Here is a 20,110-nt window from a genome sequence, read left to right as displayed (position 1 = left end):
CCTTCAGTGTAGATCCATGGGATTTATCTAAAAATCTAAATGCATTTAAAAACTTAAACTCTGATCACAAAATAAAAGCACACCTTTCTTCTACAAGCAAACAAACTTAATAAAGTTTTCATAATAAAGAAAAACAAACAACCTCAAATGTGTTTCAAATCGGTTCAAGAAATTTATTTGATATATTGTAATCTACATCGAAACATCGTAGATGCAATATATCGCAGAAACATTGTTTGTCGCTGACAGAAGCATGCAGTGAAAAGGCTTAAATAAATTACTGCCTACAAACAGAACAGCTTAACAATCCCGTCAGCCTTTTAATGAAAATAAACTCTTTTATACAATACAAAAAAGAAGAAAAAAAAGGGACGAAAAATAAATAAAGCTGTTCCACATTGCCGGAGAGAACTTAAACTGTTAAATTATAATGAACGCACACATTAGTGGAATGTACAATTAATCCTCGTCGTCTGTTAGAAAATATTCAAATGAATCACTTGGTAAATAAATCAAGCTTATTGAATTATAAACTGAGGATACTGTTAAATATGGAAAACTTTAGTGCAGCCAGTGGCAATGAAATGTTTGCATTCGGAGTTACATACACAAAGCGGATATTGATAGGGATAAATTACCGAACCAAGAAACCGAAGAAGTAAAATTCTTCATTGCTTGTGCGAACTAGTTGCTTGTAGCTTGCAAGCAATTATAGAGTTCATCTACACCAGACTTCATACAAAAATTACAATTCTCAAATTCACGTGGTCAGAACACTGTAGGCCGCATCTTCAACTGTTCCCTCATTTCTCTTATCAAACCACAAACTCGACTTGCATAAAATTTGGCTAGATTCCACCAATACTTGTGTCGGCGAATCGCTCGTTTTCGACGGCGACATCCGTTAGATTTCTGTCAGATCGCAGTGCCGGGAGAACGACACATCTGATACAGATCTGTATCTTCATACAATCATGTTTAGTTGAGCAGGCCAAAACTGAAACAAAAGCAGCTCTTTTTTTTGATTATGGATGTTTGACAAACAAGCCCTGGATTTGTAACACGCCTTGACGGAACTGCAGCGTTAATTCTTTTGTTGTTGCCGTTTCTGTTCTTCTGCGAAAGGTGGCGCCATTTCACACTTTTCTCCTGCCGTTTGTTTGTCGGATGGTTCAAGGAGGTGGACGCCTCCGACTTCCTTGGATATGGGACCGTAAATGCAGTCTCATCCTGAAGGGGGCAGAAATATAATTCTTCATCACTATCAGTTGGTTCATTTTACCCCCAACTGTATATGCTTAATTGAGTTGTGGGATTTAGCCAAATAAAAAGAGAAAGAATTAAAGCTGGTTTATGAAATAGCTCCCACACACCTCATCATGAAACACCACACTAGTAACCAGATACATATTCATTCAACCGAAGCTATTAAAATGACTGACTTGGCTTAAAAAGTAGTTTCAAGGCTTAATAACTAGACTTCTCAATTATGCTTTTTAATTTGTTGACAATTATGAACAAGAGATTCATTCATATATACATATACATACACATATATACATAATACACATAAACAAACAGAAATAGTTATTATAATGAAGTTATGAATTATTTTAAGCTTAAGAATAGGATCCTTCATTTTAAATACATGCTTTTTAATTGTAAAATAAAAATAAATGAATATAAATATATCAATTATTATTATTATAAAATTATTATGAATTATTTTACACAAATTTTACACAGAAATTGTTTAGAAGGATTTTCTATATTTTAAATGTGCTTTTTAATTGTAAAATAAAAAGTTTTAAATATAAAAACAAATTATAATAAAAGTATTATGAATTATTTTACATTTAAAACTAAATTCTCCATTTCATATACATACTTTTTCATTTAAAAAAAAAAAAAAAATACAAATGAAAAAACAGAAATATACAAATAATTATTATAAATTATGAAGAATTATTTTAAGCTTAAAAACAGGACTTTCTCCATTTTAAATGTGCTTTTTAAATTGTAAAATAAAAAAAATATATATAAATATATAAATTATTATTATTATTATTATTATTATACAATTATTATGAATTATTTAACAAACATTTTACACAAAAATTGTGTAAAAGGATTTTCTATATTTTAAACTAAATTCTCCATTTCATACAGATGCTTTTTTCACTTTTCAAATTAAAAAAACAATACAAATGAAAAAATAGAAATATACAAATAATTACTATAAATTATTATTTTATTATTATAAAGTATTATTTTAAGCTTAAAAACAGGACTTTCTCCTTTTTAAATGTGCTTTTTAATTGTAAAATAAAAAATGTATATTAAAAACTAAAAATATAAGTATACAAAATAATTATTATAAAATTATTATTATTATTAATAACTTAAACTTAAGTGGATTTGTCTAAACTTTAAATATGTACTTTACATTTTTATTTGTATTCTTTTTTAATTTGAAAAAAGTTAAATTTATATTATAACATTTATATTAATTATTTTAAGTTTTAAAACTGGATTTTTTCCCATTTTAAATGTGCTTCTTAATTTGAAAAAAACAACAACAACATTTTTTAAAAATATTTTATGTATATATAAATACAATTATAATAATTTTTATTTTTAAAGTATAGTTATTTTGAAAAATGTATAAATACAAATATTACATTATGCTCATTTAACAATTACAATAATAATATTGTTATTTTGATTACAGAAGTTATAATGTCTAATAATCTTTATTTTAAAGTATAATAGTTGTTTTGAAAAATGAATAAATAAAAAAATATTATTATATTATGCTCATTTAACAATCATTAATAATTAAAATAATATTGTTATTTTGATTACATAAACAGTTATTATCATCATCATCATCATCATCATCATTACAGCAATCACTAAAAACATTACAGGTTTTATAACACTGGCTGGTACCTGTGGTCACTGCTTCTCATCAGTCTTCTGCTCGACTCCTTTGGCTTGGTTGGTGTGCTTGACTTTTGACTTCTGTTTGCTCGGGAGCCCAGAGGGTCGGACCCTCTTCCTTTGGGCGTGGGCCCCAGGGGCAGCCGCTGACGGGCTTGTGTTTGGGGTGGAGGGCTCCGAGTTGGGTGGGGTTGATGGTGCAGGCGTGGGCTGGTGTGGTGATGGGGTGGGACTGGAGGGTTGACCTGTAGAAAACATGATGGTGCTTTAGCAAAGGTACTATCCTGACAAGAATAAATGTTTGTTTAGTTTTAGGAGCAAAAGGATGATTAGCTATTAACATTAAAGGGACAATAATTCATCTTCAGAACTCAAATTAAGAGATTTTCGATGAAATCCAAGAGCTTTCTGACCTGCATAGACAGCAACGATATTGCAACACTATTTTAATGATGTCTTTACTACCTTTCTAGGCCTTGAACATGTCAGTTGCATTGCTGTCTATGCAGAGTCAGAAAGCTCTCAGATTTTATTATAAATATCTCAATTTGTTTTCCGAAGATGAATGTCTTATGGGTTTGGAACGACATGAGGGTGAGTAATTAATGACAGAACTTTCATTTTTGGGTGAACTATCCGTTTAAGGGTGACATCTGATTTACGCATCGATTTTCTTTGGCATTGTAAAACTTTAATTGTGAGATCAGGGAGTGTAGTTACATACTGCTATACAGATAAAAACAAAGCATAAGAAAAAACGCAAAGCTGCACACTGAATCCTGTAAGTATGATAGACGATTGACGTGTCTCACCAGCAGTGCTGCTGCTGGCCTGAGAGTCATCTGACATGGGAGGCTCCGCTTCTTCCTGGATCGTAGGAACTGAGGCGAGCAAACCTGCCGAGAACAGAGAGGAGGATGTTTTGATGAAATTTTGTTCTCTTTGATGAACTAGGTTGTACATTTACTGACATTATCTATTTTATCTGTTACTGAAATGCAATATCTTTTTTCGAGGACACACTATAATCACCTGTCCTTACGTAGCAAGACCTCTTTTAGCTTCAACAAGCCTCGTTTTTTTAGAATGTTATTTAACAACAATCTAAAAATTGTAATCAAAGCAGATGTTTTATCTGTTAAAGGAGCTCACTTCAAAAACAAAAACTTACGGATAATTTACTCACCCTATCCAAGATGTTCATGTGTTCTTTCTTCTGTCATAAAGAAATTGTTTTTTGAGGAAAACATTTCAGGATTTCTATCCATATAATGGACTTCTATGGTGCCCCTGAGTTTGAACTTCCAAAATACAGTTTAAATGCAGCTTCAAAGGGCACTAAACAATCCCAGCCAAGGAATTAGGGTCTTATCTAGCGAAACAATCAGGTATTTTCAAAATTCTTTGACAATTTATATACTTTTTAACCTCAAATGCTTGTCTTGTCTAGCTCTGCGTGAACTCTGTGTATTCCGGTTCATGACAGTTGGGGTATGTCTAAAAACTCCCATCTCATTTTTTCCACCAACTTCAAAATAGTCCTACATTGCTGTTTTACCTTTTTTGTAAAGGTTGTTTGATCTTCTTTGCACGCTCTTTTCGTAAACACTGGATTGGTACTTCTGCAGTGACGTTGGACGATTTTGAAGTTGGAGGAGAAAATGAAATGGGAGTTTTTCGACCTACCCTAACGGTCTTGATCCAGAATACACAGAGTTCACACAGAGCTAGACAAGATGAGCATTTGAGGTTAAAAAGTATACAAACTGTAATATTTTTTAGAAAATAACTGATTGTTTCATTAGATAAGACCCATATTCCTCGGCTGTTGATCATTTAGAGCCCTTTGAAGCTGCATTTAAACTGCATTTTGGAAGTTCAAACTTGCGGGCACCACTAAAAGAAAAAAAAAATTACATGTTTACCTCAAAAAAACAATTTCTTTAAAACTAAAGAAACACATGAACATCTTGGATTACAAAGGGGTGAGTACCCCTTTGTATCTGTAAAAAGTACTGTTCTGGAAATGAACTTCTTTAAAATGCCAGGTTTAAAAAGCTTTTTTACTTGGTGCATCATTTGCAATCAATTTTGAGCTAATACTTCCTGTGCATATGTAATATTTTCCACTGCGTGTTAGGCAAGCATGTTTGCTTCTCTATGCAATCTAACCACAAACTATCTACAAACTCCATCGGGTCGAAAACAAACTGCGTAATTACAGTTCTTAGAGCTACAGGGTCAAAGAGATTTAGTAAGAAATGACAGTAAATTACTGTACTGTAAATGACTGAAACTGCTTGAATAACCCCTTACACAAGCACTCAGCATCATTAGAAGCATATTTTAGTTGTTGAAAAAAAAGCTGTAATTTCCTATTCCCTCTATAAGAGGGCTGTAATAAACCTTATGTCATGATTGATAGGTTCACTGTGTATTACTCACTAAGGCCTCTGTAGTGTGACAGCTGCTGGTAAACCTGCTTCATCCGTTCGATGTTGAGCCGGCTGCTCTCAGCATGGTTGATCATAGGCTTAGGATAGTCCACACCCACAATGCAGTTGGCTGCTTTCTGCACCGATTCTGGAGCGTTCCATGGCTCGTAGATGTAGCGGTTAGGATAGTCTTTTAACTTCGGGATGTACCTCCTGTGAGCGAGAATGTAAGTGTTTTATAACAGATTGCAAAATAGATGACATTAGTATAAAAAGCACTTCATAATTTCTGAACAGTTGACAAGCTTGTTCTTTTCCAAGGTATTCTTCTGTTGTTTCTAATTTAGAAGTCTTCACAATGTCACAGCAGTTCTTTTGAATATGCACAGTGGAAAAGCATAAACCTGCGGTTTACATAAGCCTTTATGCAACACAAATCTACGAAACTCTCAAAATATATAACACCAGCCAGTGACGCAAGACGTGCTTAGGTGTGGTTCAGGGCCGGTTTGTGTACCTGATGTAGTCTCCGCTGGGATCTGTCCTGCGGCCAAAGCCCACGGGACAGTAACAGTGAAAGAACTGCTGAAAAAACGCACTGCAGGACAGCCACATCCAGCTGCCTGCGTTCACGCTCCAGTCCGCATCCAACAACAGCTCCTCAAACACCTGAAAGAAAGAGAGAGAGTTTAAGAAAGGGAAATGGAGATTAAAAAAATTAGAAGGGGAAGTTCTATCATCTCATTTACTTTCATTCCACTTTCCCAGCTGATCCACAAGTCTCCACGAGTGAGGAAACAAGCTACGGCGTGTCTGGCCAGGTGGTGGATCCAGCCTTCTTGTCTTAGCTGGGTCATGATGGCATCGATCCAAGGGAAGCCTGTCCGACCTTCTGCCCATTTAGCCAGTGCCTCGGGATTGTGATCCCAGGGGATCTGCACGCAGATGGGGTTTCCCTCCATACGGTCAAAGTTGGGGTTGTTGGTGGCCGCCGTGTAGAAAAACTCTCGCCACAGCAGCTGGCCGAAGAGCGAAAGGGGTGGACTGGAGCGTCTCCGCAACTGCATAAGTGCAAGAGGTCATTAATATTGTCACGAAATATTCATTTTACTACGCTGTGGCAGTTTTGCAGTTTTACAGGACACACCCATAATTAATTTTCTTACTGTATTATTACTGCCATTTTAACTACTCCAAAACCTTTAGATCAAAAGGACTTTTAAAATCATAAGAATAAAGTTCAGTCAAGGTGTGTTGAGAAATTTGGCTAGTAGAGTATATTTATCACTTTTTATTTGGTGGGGTCCCCCAAGGCCTGATTCTGGGACCCTTTATTATTCAACCTAAATGCATCTATTGGCAAGTGTAATTATTTGATTTGAACAAAGTTGAGGTCAAAAGTTTACATATACCTTGAAGAATCTGCAAATTGTCAATTATTTTACCAAAATAAGAGGGATCATACAAAATGCATGTTGTTTTTTATTTAGTACTGACCTGAATAAGATATTTAACGTAAAAGATGTATACATATAATCCACAAGAGAAATTAATAGTTGAATTTATAAAAATGACCCCGTTCAAAAGTTAACCTAAATATTCCATGGCTGTTTTTTTTTTTTTTTTGTTTAGTGATAGTTGTTCATAAGTCCCTCATTTGTCCAGAACAGTTAAACTGCCTGCTGTTCTTCAGAAGAAAATCCTTCAGGTCCCACAAATTCTTTGGTTTTTCAGCATTTTTGTGTTTTTGAACCCTTTCAAACAATTACTGTATGATTTTAAGATCCATCTTTTCACGCTGAGGACAACTGAGGGGGGTGAAAACTTTTTGAATTTGAAGATCAGGGGAAATGTCACTTATTTTGTTTTCTGGGAAACATGTAAGTATCTTCTGTAGATTCTAAAGGGCAGTACTAAATGAAAAAAATATGATATTTAGGCAAAATAAGAAAAAATGTACACATCTTCTGTTCAAAAGTTTTCACCCCCCCAGCTCTTAATGCATTGTTTTTCCTTCTGAAGCATCAGTGAGCGTTTGAACCTTCTGTAATAGTTGCATATGAGCCCCTCAGTGTTCCTCAGTGTGAAAAAAATGAATCTCAAAATCATACAGTCATTGTTGGGAAAGGTTCAAATACACAAAAATGCTAAAAAAAAACAAAAACAAAGATGAACAACCATCACTACACAAAAAGCTGTGGATCACTCAGGTAACAACACAGTATTAAGAATCAAGCGTATGTAAACTTTTGAACGGGGTCGTTTTTATAAATTCAACTACTATTTTCTCTTGTGGACTACATGTAATGTTTTTTTATGTGAAATATCTTATTCAGGTCAGTACTAAATGAACTATAACATGCATTTTGTATGATCCCTCTTATTGTGGAAAAAAATTAACATTTTGCAGATTCTGCAAGGTGTATGAAAACTTTTGACCTCAACTGTTTGCATTCATCATTTCTACACCAGCTACTGCTAAAAATTAAACTACTAAACTTCCACATCTCTAGACTACCAACAATGCCATAAAATAGCGATGACTTACCTTCATATAAAGGTCCCGCAGATTGTAGTAAAACACGCGACATGACAGACAGCCGAATCGTAGGTAGGGACTAAGTCCAGTTGGGCTTGCGAACAGTGATTGAGCGGTTATTCTAGGCCTCTCGAAATTTGCTACCCAGGCCTGCATCAAAATAAAGTGATTAAATCAAATATTAAAAAAAGAAGATAATTAAAATGAAAAATAACTATTTTTGACAGGCATATACAACCATTCATTCATTCATTACTTAAGAAGTCAACAGTCATTATTAAAACGTAATGTCTCACCTTTCTGTCTAAGTGTTTGTTTAATCTTTCCAGGGCTTCTGTCTCCCCACCTTTCCATACATGTGAGCTGTCACCCTGAGTCTTAAAACCCAGCTCCTCAAGAGAGGGTACACCATAATGTTCATCATGATTGTCCGAAATCTGTGTCCGACACCTGGCCATTTGCTCTTGAGTAATGGTTGGCAACGGTTTCCTGGGAAGTTCGAGTCGATTCACAATGGCTTGAAATCTTTTGAAGGTGAGAGGGGGGGCTGTGGTTGTTCATTTCTATGATCCTGAGGGAAAAGCAAAAACATGTCTTAGATTTCACTACCTTAAAAGCAGCTATTTTCGCTCCAAAGTTGAATATTAATAGAACTCAAAAAGAGAAATGTCTTCGTTTTGAACCAGTTTGGATTTTATCTTGTTGACTGATTGTTTAAAGAGTGTAGATAAAAAAAAAAATAAAAAAAATTCAAAGGCATAACTGAGCTCATTTTCAGTACAAGTTTGAGAGAACTAATAGGGCTGTCAGAGACCCAATATATGACTCTGTACCAAAAAAAAGCAGTCATAAGTAGCACTGGTATATTTGTAGCAATAGCCAAAAATACACTGTATGGGTCAAAATTATTGATTTTTCTTTTATGCCAAAAATCATTAGGATATTAAGTAAAGATCATGTTCCATGAAGATATTTTGTAAATTTTCTACCGTAATTATATCAAAACTTAATTTTTGATTAGTAATATGCATTGCTAAAAACTTGGACAACTTTCAGTTGAATAAATGAAACCCTTATGGTTGGTTTTGTGGACCTGGGTCACATGTTTTACCTTTGTGGATCAAACAACAACAACAACATTTACAAAAAATAAATGCATTTTCTTCAAGGGCATGAACGTATGTTGTACATTACACTATTGTAAGAATAAACTGTTCTGTCTTTTATAAGCGCTATCTGGACCAACTTATTGATTTTAATTAGTTTTGAAAATAAATTCAAATTTAGACATATAGACATATGTATATTTATGTCCACAACTACTTTCAAGCATTTCAAAAATGACCTTTTTTATAAGAAAAATAAGTTGAGTGAAGTTGCTAGTAGACTATATTTATCACTTTTTTGTGGTGTCCCCCAAGGCTCGATTCTGGGCCCCTCTATTATTCAACTTAAATCTATCTATTGGCAAATGTAATTATTTGATTTAAACATCCATGAACATACGTTGGACATTACACTACTGTAAGAATATATTGGGGCCAGTAAGTTTATTTTTTTTTTTTTAGGAAAGGAGTACATTTATTGAATAAGTACTCAGTTAATATTACAAATGTTGTTCTTTTAAACATTCTATTAAGAGCGAAAGGGGTGGACTAGCATCTCTTGAGCTGGACAAGTGCAAGGACTGTGAAAATTATCACAAAGTATTCTTTTTACCATGCTGTGGCAGTTCTACAGTCTGTCTTTTATAACTAGACATGCATATTTCATTTGCATCACTATCTGGACCAACATATCGATTTTAATTACTTTTGCAAGGACATTCAAATTTAGGCACCGTATATTTATCTACACAACTACTTTCAAGCATTTCAACATCAACCTTTAGATCAAAAGGCCCCTTAAAATCATAAGAAAAATAAGTTTAGTCAAATGTGCTAGTAGAGTAGATTTATCACTTTTTTGTGGTGTCCCCCAAGGCTCGATTCTGGGCCCATCTGTTATTCAACTTAAATTCATCTATTAGCAAGTGGAATTATTTGATTTAAACATCAATGATTACACTACTTTAAGAATATATATGGCCAGTAACTTTTTTTTTTTTTTGGTAGTACAGGAGTACAGGAGTACATTTTTTTGGGTAAGAACATTTAATATTACAAATGCTGTTCTTTTAAACATTCTATCACAAAATGAGAGGGGTGGACTAGAGCATCTCCTCAGCTGGATAAGTGCAAGAGGTTGTGAAAATTATCACAAAAATTATTTTTACTATGCTGTGGCAGTTCTACAGTATGTCTTTTATAACCATACATACATATTCCACAGGGCACACTGATAATTAATTCTCATACTATATCATTACTGCCACATTTTACCTGTCATACTTCTTTATAAGCACTGAAGTTCCCATGTATGCTTTTGCATCTGGAACAACTTATCGATTTTAATTAGTTTTGCAAATAAATTCAAATTTAGACACCGTATATTTATCTCCACAACTACTTTTAAGCATCAACCTTTAGATCAAAAGGACCATTAAGATCATCAGAAAAATAAGTTTAGTCAAATGTCCTAGTAGAAGTACATTTATTACTTTTTTGAGTTGTCCCTCAAGGCTTGATTCTGGGACCCTCGATTATTTAACTTGCATCTACTGGCAAGTGTAATAAATTAATTTAAACATCCATGAACAAATGTTGCACATTACACTACTCTAAGAATATATGGGCTGGTAAGTTTTTGAGTAGGATTTTTTTTTTTTTGAAAGGAGTACATTTATTGAGTAAAGACACATTTAATCTTACAAATGCTGTTCTTTTAAACATTCTATTCATCAAATCCTGAAAGAAAGAAAAAAGAAAAAAAAAAATAGATGTTTCTCAAGCACCAAATCACCATATGGGAATGATTGCATGAGGCATCTAACAACAATGAAGATCAAAAATTCAGCTTTGCCATTTCAGGAATAAATTACATTTTAAAATATATTCAAATAGAAAACAGTCATTTCAAATTGTAATATTTCACAACACTGCAGTTTTACTGTATTTTATTTGTTAAATTAAATAAATGCAGCCTTGTAGAGTATAAAACACTTGTTTGAAAAACATTCCTACAAAAACCCGAACTGCTTAACGGTAGTATAAATTAAATAAACATTATTTAATTATATTATTTAAAATAAAATATAAAATGATGTGATGGGACAAGTACAAATCTGAACCACTTGTTGCCCTTATTGATATTAATACAACCTTGCTTGATTATACTGTAGGACACACCAGTTCTAGAACATTCTATTATACTGATCTGTTTCAAATACCCGGCTTGGCAAAAGCCCAGTTTTATTCTTCAGGAAACAAGGTCATTAAAGTCATATTTGATCAACTAGGAAAGTTTGCATGGCAGCGTGTCCGAAGGTAACACACTTCCCCACATTCTCCAAATGCAAGCGCATATGCCTGTCCGACTCTAAGAGTGGAGCTAATAGTCTCATTGGCTCCTCTAAGAGAGAAACAACAGCCTTAACACATTAACAGCCTGTCCCTTATTTATAGTCCTGATCTTATACAACTGTCTATATCCGTCAGGGGTGGAGCCCCTACCATTGGCCGGTTTTCTCGGCACGGTGTGGAATCAGGGGGCACCCGCGTGCTTGTTAGGAAAAGCCCGGCGCTCAGCTCGCACATGTTTGCAGTGGTGACTTGCATGCTGAGCTATTTCACCCTCCCTCTCACAGCACATGTTTTGCAGTGTGACCGCCAGGGCCACTTTCCACCCACAGATGGCAGCAGCGAGTCTCATATCTTCCAGGAGAGCGACAGACGTCATATGCACACCCGCACATGCATTCACACACGCTTATGCATGCTGGCTCATTCTCTTCCCCTCTGAATGAGACGTAGAGTCTGGGCGTATTACCAACATCCATCCCATTTATGTAACCTACGCAAAAGGCCACTTGTTTTACATTACACGTCAGGAGTAGTGGTATCTGCACAATGATCTGAAAAGGGGAGAGTCATTCTCTCCTGTTTGGTAATGCTCTCAAGAAAGGCATGAGATACAGAATGTGAGTTGCACATAAAAACAAGTGCAGGCCATGATCACGGTAGCACATAGTTCAGTGTTATGTCACATTATGCTAAAAGTGCTGGCAAAGTTTACTGAGGAATCTGGTCAATGATTAGGGAACGCTGCCCCATGACGTGTTCTAGTAGTTGGCTCAGAAGTTCAGATTTGTACCTGTCCTACTGACAACATTTTCACTGTCCCTAATACAATTTTTTATTTGAACTTTATGTTAGTAAATACATACATAAATATATTTATGATAAATAAATACAACTTGTAACAGCTGAAAAACATACATATACATACATAATATATATGTATTATATATATATATATATATATATATATATATATATATATATATAGTATTTATAAATTACACCCGTTTTATAAAATATATACATTTTTAATTATTTTATAATTATATAAAATAATAGCTGATAATTATACAACTGTAAATATAATAGGTGTTTTTTTTTTAAATAATAAATAATACTATATATTTGCACACATATGCATTACCAACTATACATTTCCAGCTAAATAACAGCTGGAAATAATACTACTATGTATTATCCATTAAACTACTATGTAACTCCATTAAAGCTATGAAATTGATAAATTATTAAACTATTGAATTATTAAACTCTTATTAAAAAAAACCTCACAATTATGGCTGTAAATCAAACCAATGATTGACACATTCTCTACTCACATTAATAGGTTAAATGAGATTCATGCAGATTTTAGTAAAAACAATAATGCAGAAAAAAGAGCCAATATAGAACATTGCCTACCTAGTCTGATGGGTGAAAGGTGCATGAGTAATGAACAAAAGATGAATTTCTGAAATTATGTAATATCAAATAACTGCCCAATCAGAAAGTGGTAATGAATTTTAGATTGGTTTCTCCAATAACTCTTATATAACGGCTGGTCATTAACGGACTAAAATGACATGCAAATGTGAAACGTAGGCGCCGTGTCAAACCCATGGCCACACTGAACTCAAACGAATCTAAAACAGATTCCCTATGACGGGGATTGAGACCCAAGTGAGTTTGGAGCAGTGCGTCATATGATAAAGTGTCTCTCAATGCTGTTCGATGAGAGCACTCATTTAGCTGCACTTGTGACGGCCACATTTCTGAAAATCTGAATATGTAAATAATGCAATATTGGAATTATAATACTGTACTCTCATGCTTATCAAGTCTGTGAGGGGAATATGTTTTCATTTATCTAAACTCAGAATGCGATAAATGTTTTATTTTTGAAAACCTATACACCAAACTGTAAAATGACTGCATGTCTGACATGGACATCAAAGCACTCACTACGTCTATGTTGACTGTTCTGACTCATGTAAACTACTGCTCAAAATCATAAGGTCAACGAGTTTTTTTTTTTCCTTGGAAGAAGAAAAAAAAATATTTTTTAAGCAGCTGATCAAAAGTGATAGTAAAGACATAGGTAACACTTTACAATAAGGTTTCAAGAGTTAACATTAAGAATGAACAATACTTCTACAGCATTTATTAATCTTAGTTAATTTCAGGATTTACTAATGCATTATTAAAATCAAAAGTTGTTTGTTAACATTAGTTCATGCACTGTGAACTAACATGAATTAACAATGATCAACTGTATTTTTACAACTAACGTTAACAAAGATTAATAAACACTGAAATAAACGCATTGTTTGTTAAAGTTATTAACATTAGTTAATTTGTTAACTAAACGACACCTTATTGCAGTGTTACCAACATATATAATGTTACCAAAGATTTCTATTTCAATTACTTGCTCTTAAAATACTCCGTCATTTTTGGCCATAGAGATAAAAGAAATACATCTTTTGAATCTGTAAAGACTATGTTTATATCTGTGCACTCACTTTAACAACAAAACTTGCGCTTTTGTAAAATAAGTAAAGCAAAAAGGATGCGCTTTCTGCCGTCTCGGTCTCTGTGAACTTCAGTGCGAAACTTCGAAACTCTGTGTATACCTGCCTTGCTGACAAGAAAAAAATATATATAGAGTGCAGAGATGACAACTCAGTGTCCTCATCTCTTAAGCCGAAAACGAAGAAAATGCTAGTTTATCAATAAATTATTTAAACGCTAATGCAGTCTCCTTGCAGTTTTTCCCAGACACATTCATAATTATTGTATCTGCCGGTGTGCTGTGGAAAGCTTTTTTTTTAGCATGCACTTGAGCGCTTGTTAGGCTATGTAGACAATTAAAAACTCATTATTGAGCTTTTTTCATATCATATAAATAATATTATGATTTATATGGTTTATTAATAAACATGTGGCTAACATTAACATTTCCTGAGCAGCAAATCAGCATATTAAACTGATTTCTGAAGGATCATGTGACACTGAAGACCCAAGTAATGATGCTGAAAATTCAGCTTTGCATCAAAATATATTTTAAAATATGTAAGAAAATAGTTTAATTTGTAATATCACAATATTAACATTTTACAGTACTTGGTGAGCATAAGAGATTTCCTTTAACTATATTTAAAATCACTCTGACCCTAAACTTTTAAACAGTAGTGAACAATCATAATAAAACCTCTTAAAGTACTTATAAATAGTCGTCACTAGTAAAACAAGCTCAATAAAAAATGTTAATACACTACCTGTCAAATACTAAAATACTTGAGTGAATTTAATACAGACATTTATAGACAAATAAATTTCACCTATATTTTATTGCGTCTGTGAGTGTGTGCGCATCAGTTTTCTGTGAGGAATGGGTGCGAGTGCAGTTAAGTACCCACCTGTCTGGATTGTAGAGCGTGTGAGTGTTTCGTACCATGGTTTCCACACCGTATTCCTGAGCCATTTTAATGATGGCTGCATCTCTTTCTTTGCCATAAGGCTCAGAGTCGTATTCAAACGTGAGACGTGTGACATTCCACTCCTGAAAAAGACAGATTCGATTTATGTTAAAGAATGATTCAAATTTTAAAAGTAACTAGAACCACATCAAGGTGTCGTATCTTGACCCATTATTTCTAGTCGCACAAAAAAATCACTGTATTTTTAAAAAACAAACAAAAAAACAAAAAAAGTTGTTATATAAAACTGATGTTGAAATTCTTGGGAGTTAACATCACTGACAATCTGCTTCTTTTGACAGCAAGTACATCTGGTGATATAGTAACTGTGTTATATTACTTTAAAAAAAAAAAAAAAAAAGTCCTGAAAAGGAAAACCATTTTTAATATCCTTTCACATATCGCTCAGGTAATCATCACAAACAGATGCCATGCTGCTCAGCTGTTCAGAAGAAGTGTACTGTAGCTAATTCTGTGACTTCTTGGTTATACAAGTGCACTTTGAAGAGTTGATGTGCTGGTACCCTCACCCCCTTTACATAAACAGCGCTATTAACCAGTCAAGGGGTTTAAGCAAGCCACTTGACTGTTGCACTGCTGTGCATGAGAGAGAGAATACTGCTCCGACTGCATGCAAATGAGATCTTTCGTAACAAACTACTCTATAATGCTGGTGTAAATCAATCAGGACTCAGATGTTTAGCTGAATACAAAATTACTTTAGCATCTAAATGAGAAATTTAAGAGCTGAGGGATGCATTGAGGTTTATTACTTTGGGTTTAGAGAACTATTCAAATCCCTAACCCAAGGATGCACAATAGTAAAGAGATGACTGCCTTAGCAAGCTTAGTTAATAAACACTTATATTACTCCGGGTTCCCACACCTTTCCAGCAATGAATTTCCATTACTTTTACAGTTGCTCATAATTACAGAATAAGAAAAAAAGGCTAGGATTTGAAAAATAAATGTATAGAGATTGCACAGTTTTCAGAGTGAGCAGTTTTGAGCCAGTTAAATTTTGTTTCAGGATTCTTTGGGGCAATAGAAACTTTGAAAGAACAGCATTTATTTTCACATAGAAATATTTTGTCTTTAACTGTCACATTGATCAATTTAATGCATCTTGCTGAATAAAATTAAATAAAATAATAATTGACCCCAAACTTTTGTTCTAATATGAAAATGTTTTTTAATCGATTTATTTATTTTATTTTTTTCCATTCAGTAACACAAGGCATCTCACAAAATTTTACTCTGAAAATGTTATGCTTCAACTCAGTTTCAACCAAAATAATCAAAGCAGTTTGGTGCTGAAATCCAATTTCATAGAAAATGTCATGGAAATGAATTAAATCTTAACTCATGGAAGAGTCATTAAGTTTTATAGTGATTTTTCTTCTACTTACGCTCATTTGTAAAAACTGTTTTCCCAAAAATACTAAGCAACAACTATTTACAACAATGATAGTAGTATACTATTATCAATGTTTCTCAATCTCCAAATGAGAATATTAGAATGATTTCTGAATAATATATTTCTAATATTTCACTAACTGATATTTTAGGGCTGGGTCAAAAAAAAAAAAAAAAAAATCTACATTTCTTGGTTTTAATCGATTGTCGTTTTTACAAAACAATATCAATTCCTAAATCACAAGAATCGATTAGTCTAGCCTTTTTTAGTTAATGTTAGCATTGTACCGCATCTCCCATCCAATAAATCGCAATAAGCTCTGTGCTTTGTTATTTTTGATATGAACGAAGTCTCAGATTTTAAATTCTGTCCATTTTATTACGCATTTAAACAATGTGTAATAGAAGAGAAGCGGCATCTGAACTGATCGTCTCCTCCGCTTTAATATCAGTTTCAGCATGAAACAAAGATAAATATACATCCGAAGGTATGTTAAAAGAAAGCGTACAACTTAATGAAAATACGTATCCTGTCTAATGTAATCGCTCAATCTGTGTTTTAACCACGAAAAAACGTCAATATAACAGCTTGTACACAATGTCTCGTAATGTCACATTGTCCTCAGAGAAAAAAAAAACATATTCGCTGAGCATAAACTCGTTAGTCAGCTAGAAAAATGAACTCTAGAAAGGGAGCATTTTGCTAAATATATGTACCATATAACATTCATTATTTTTATTGTTCTTTAATGTTTAATTCATGTTTGAAGATTCTCATATATATTTTACAGCTTTAGTTGATATCGAATCGAGTTGGTAATCGAATCGTGAAATGTGTGTCAAAACCCAGCCCTACACAATATTACTGCATTACTGTGTTTATGATCAATAACTGCAGCCTTGGAGAAAATAAGAGACTTATTTCAAGATAATTAACAAAATTTGTTGGTCCCACAATTGTGAGTGCCTGTGTACTTGTAATATAAAAAAAAAACACAGACTGTATGATGCAATGAAAATGATGCAACTCGTTGACAACCTCAAACACATGAGAAATAACTCATCATCCTCCATGGAGACCATACCACTTTGATTTTATTAGTCTTATCTTTATAGAACAATAACACCATCCTTGTCACATTGCATTCTTTAATCATGTCCTGCATGAATGGGCAACACTGGAAAACGAACATTATTTTGATGAATGTACTACCTTAAGGATAATTCTTACACTGATGCAGTGGAGGACCAGTGATCACAACACCCACTGCTTCCTCTGTGCTCTTTCCAGCAGACTACACCGCACTGTGTATATTATGGGTCCATAGCAACCAAACCAGACCTAATGTTTGCTAAACTAATTAGCCAGAGGTTGATACTTTGTAATATGTTTTAAATCAATGTTCAAATGTATTATCTGTTTAAACCGGCTGCTAAACTGGCTACCAAAAAAAAAAAAAAAAAAAAAAAATTTGCAATTTCTTAATAGTTTTGCAGAAAAAAAACTTTAACAAGTCATCACTTAGAGATGAACCAACTAGTGATAACCCCACTAACATCACTGTAGATATATTAAAAACATGCTTATCTTAAAATATGCTACGCCAGATCCACTAACCATTGTACGCACTTGGACATAAAAAACTTGTGCACCAGAATTTCCTCAGAAACCAGTGGAAACTTGCCATGTTTTAAATTATGAGACGCAACTGTTTAGATTTTAAAAGCCAAAGTGAGACTAAAAGACAAAAGACAAATATCTTGAGATGAATACAGACCTTGAAGAGTCTTGGGAAAACATCTGTTGGTTGTCCTCGCACCACAAAAAGCCTTGAATTCAGTTTCCTCAAACTTGTGTCCAAATCCTCTAAAGATTCCAGTAAAAATCTGCCAGAGAGAAAATGTGAAATTTATTTACTACAAGTTGCGTAATTTAATAGCACATTGCACTGATTACTCAAATCTTCATCGGTTGTTATAGAGTGTTTTCATCAGTCGGCTATATTGGCGGCACTGAACGTAAACAATGCCACAAAACCGAACAAAACTCGCATATTTTGCTGAATATCGCTACTGAAAATGGTCAATTAATGCCATGTTTTGGGCTGTACTAATCGGTCGGACCAAGAACAAAATTTGGAGTACTACAGACTGACAAAAGTTATAACAAATCAAGGAGAAGAGTGCAAAAAACTGTCTGAGGAACAAAATATGTTTGTGGTTGGCCAAACTGAAATAGGATTTCCAGGGAAAGCCACACATATACTATTCATCCTGCATTTAATAAAATTCTAACATACAATTTAAAATAGGTAGCGGTGAATAAAATGTATTTTGATCTCATCTTTTGAGAGAATGATTCAATTGACTCGTTTATAAAACACTGGTCGTTGCCACCAACTGACAGACTCATTGACCAATTGATTCAAAAGATTTGAGTCACTGGAATGAATCAAAACCCCCAACGAGAATGTTTTAAACATATATTTTATAAAACTCTTATTGTCGGATTCAGCATGCACCGCGTTTATATTATTACCTCATATAAGTTTGTTTTATAATTGCACAAGCAGAAATGGATGTTTACAAACTCAAACTATCTTCAATAAAATAATTCAAAAGCCTGACCGCGTTTTGGCAGATTTCACGACAATGCTCCGATACACATTAAAAATACTTCTTTTATTGCTTGGTTATTCATTCATTCACACAATTCATTTCACAGCGTGCGTGGTTAAGGCAGCACACGTGAAAACGGGACCGTTCTGTCACGTGACTCGCGCTATCGAATTTGGAATCTGTTTCACGCACGTTTTTAGAATTTTGTTCTCCAAACTGCGTGCGTTTGACCTCACCGACAGACACTTTCAATGACGCAGTAATGAAATTGGTAATTTTAGCTGTTATATAAAACCAAGTGGGCGTGAGCAAAACGACTAGCCTGTTAGCTTCCATATAGCTTAATGGTCAGAACGCGGTCACGGCACCAGCACAATTATATACATTTCAAGCAATTAAAGATTAATTAATTCACCACGGATTTTTTTTAAAAACAGAACTAACATACTCCATTGGATTTAGAGCAGTTGGACTTAAGCGTCCAGCTGACTTGTAAAGTTCGTTCACCTGCTCTAAACAGCAGTTGGGCCCCTTTACGCGAGTCAATAATTTACGCTTTTCATAATATATATGGGTAATAAAAAGTCAGTACTTCCTTTTTGTGCTTAAATAAGATATGCGCAGAAGTATTGCCTTAAAATGACATAGCAGAGCACTAGAAAACACCATGCAACACTGAGTCCGCGCATGTCAGGGCCAAAACATAACAGCGGCTGTGCAAAGGAGCTGCGTAGTTACGCGCCACCATATCTAGCGTTCACAATTACGCTGAACTTTCCAACATATGTCTGTTTTTAACTAAAAACTAAACACTCAAACAAAAGGCACGAACCTCCATCTGTTAACTCCCACGTTGGCCGAGCCTGCAAACCACGGGTCCAAAATATAAACACACCGTACAGTATCCGCGCCATTGAGAGTTTCCTGCAAAGCCGGATTATCATGAAGCCGCAGCCCTTTGCGAAACCAATGCACAGAATTCACCACCATAGCTGCACTTTATTCCATCCTAAAGGTTGAGTGAAGTCGATGGTAGTCCAGAAGCGTAAACAATCCCTGATTTCAGCCGTCTAGGAGCCCATTATGCCTCGCTGTGAAGTTTGAGATGAGGAGCAGTCACAGTAGACGCGCTGATTTTTCCGCCTCTCGTCTCTTCCATTGGGCAGAGCAATGACACGTGTACGGATTACCAGAATGAGTGACTCGGGTTTACGAGCCGCTATT

At 34.3% G+C, this 20,110-nt stretch overlaps 1 protein-coding gene across 1 annotated transcript; it reads right to left on the bottom strand.

Annotated features, from left to right (window-relative positions):
• Positions 1-148: 148 nt before the first annotated feature.
• Positions 149-20,110, bottom strand: cry2 (cryptochrome circadian regulator 2). Its single transcript, XM_051099785.1, is given in 12 exon segments — positions 149-1,230; positions 2,953-3,188; positions 3,756-3,839; positions 5,389-5,591; positions 5,896-6,047; positions 6,128-6,439; positions 7,927-8,067; positions 8,214-8,462; positions 8,464-8,488; positions 14,792-14,934; positions 18,046-18,154; positions 19,719-20,110. Coding segments are annotated over 11 exon segments (1,806 nt in total). The 5' UTR covers positions 19,877-20,110; the 3' UTR covers positions 149-1,230; positions 2,953-2,958.

This window comes from Labeo rohita, chromosome 25 (assembly GCF_022985175.1).
Source record: "Labeo rohita strain BAU-BD-2019 chromosome 25, IGBB_LRoh.1.0, whole genome shotgun sequence".
Taxonomy (NCBI): Eukaryota; Metazoa; Chordata; class Actinopteri; order Cypriniformes; family Cyprinidae; genus Labeo; species Labeo rohita.
This window is presented reverse-complemented; position numbering and strand designations above follow the sequence as displayed.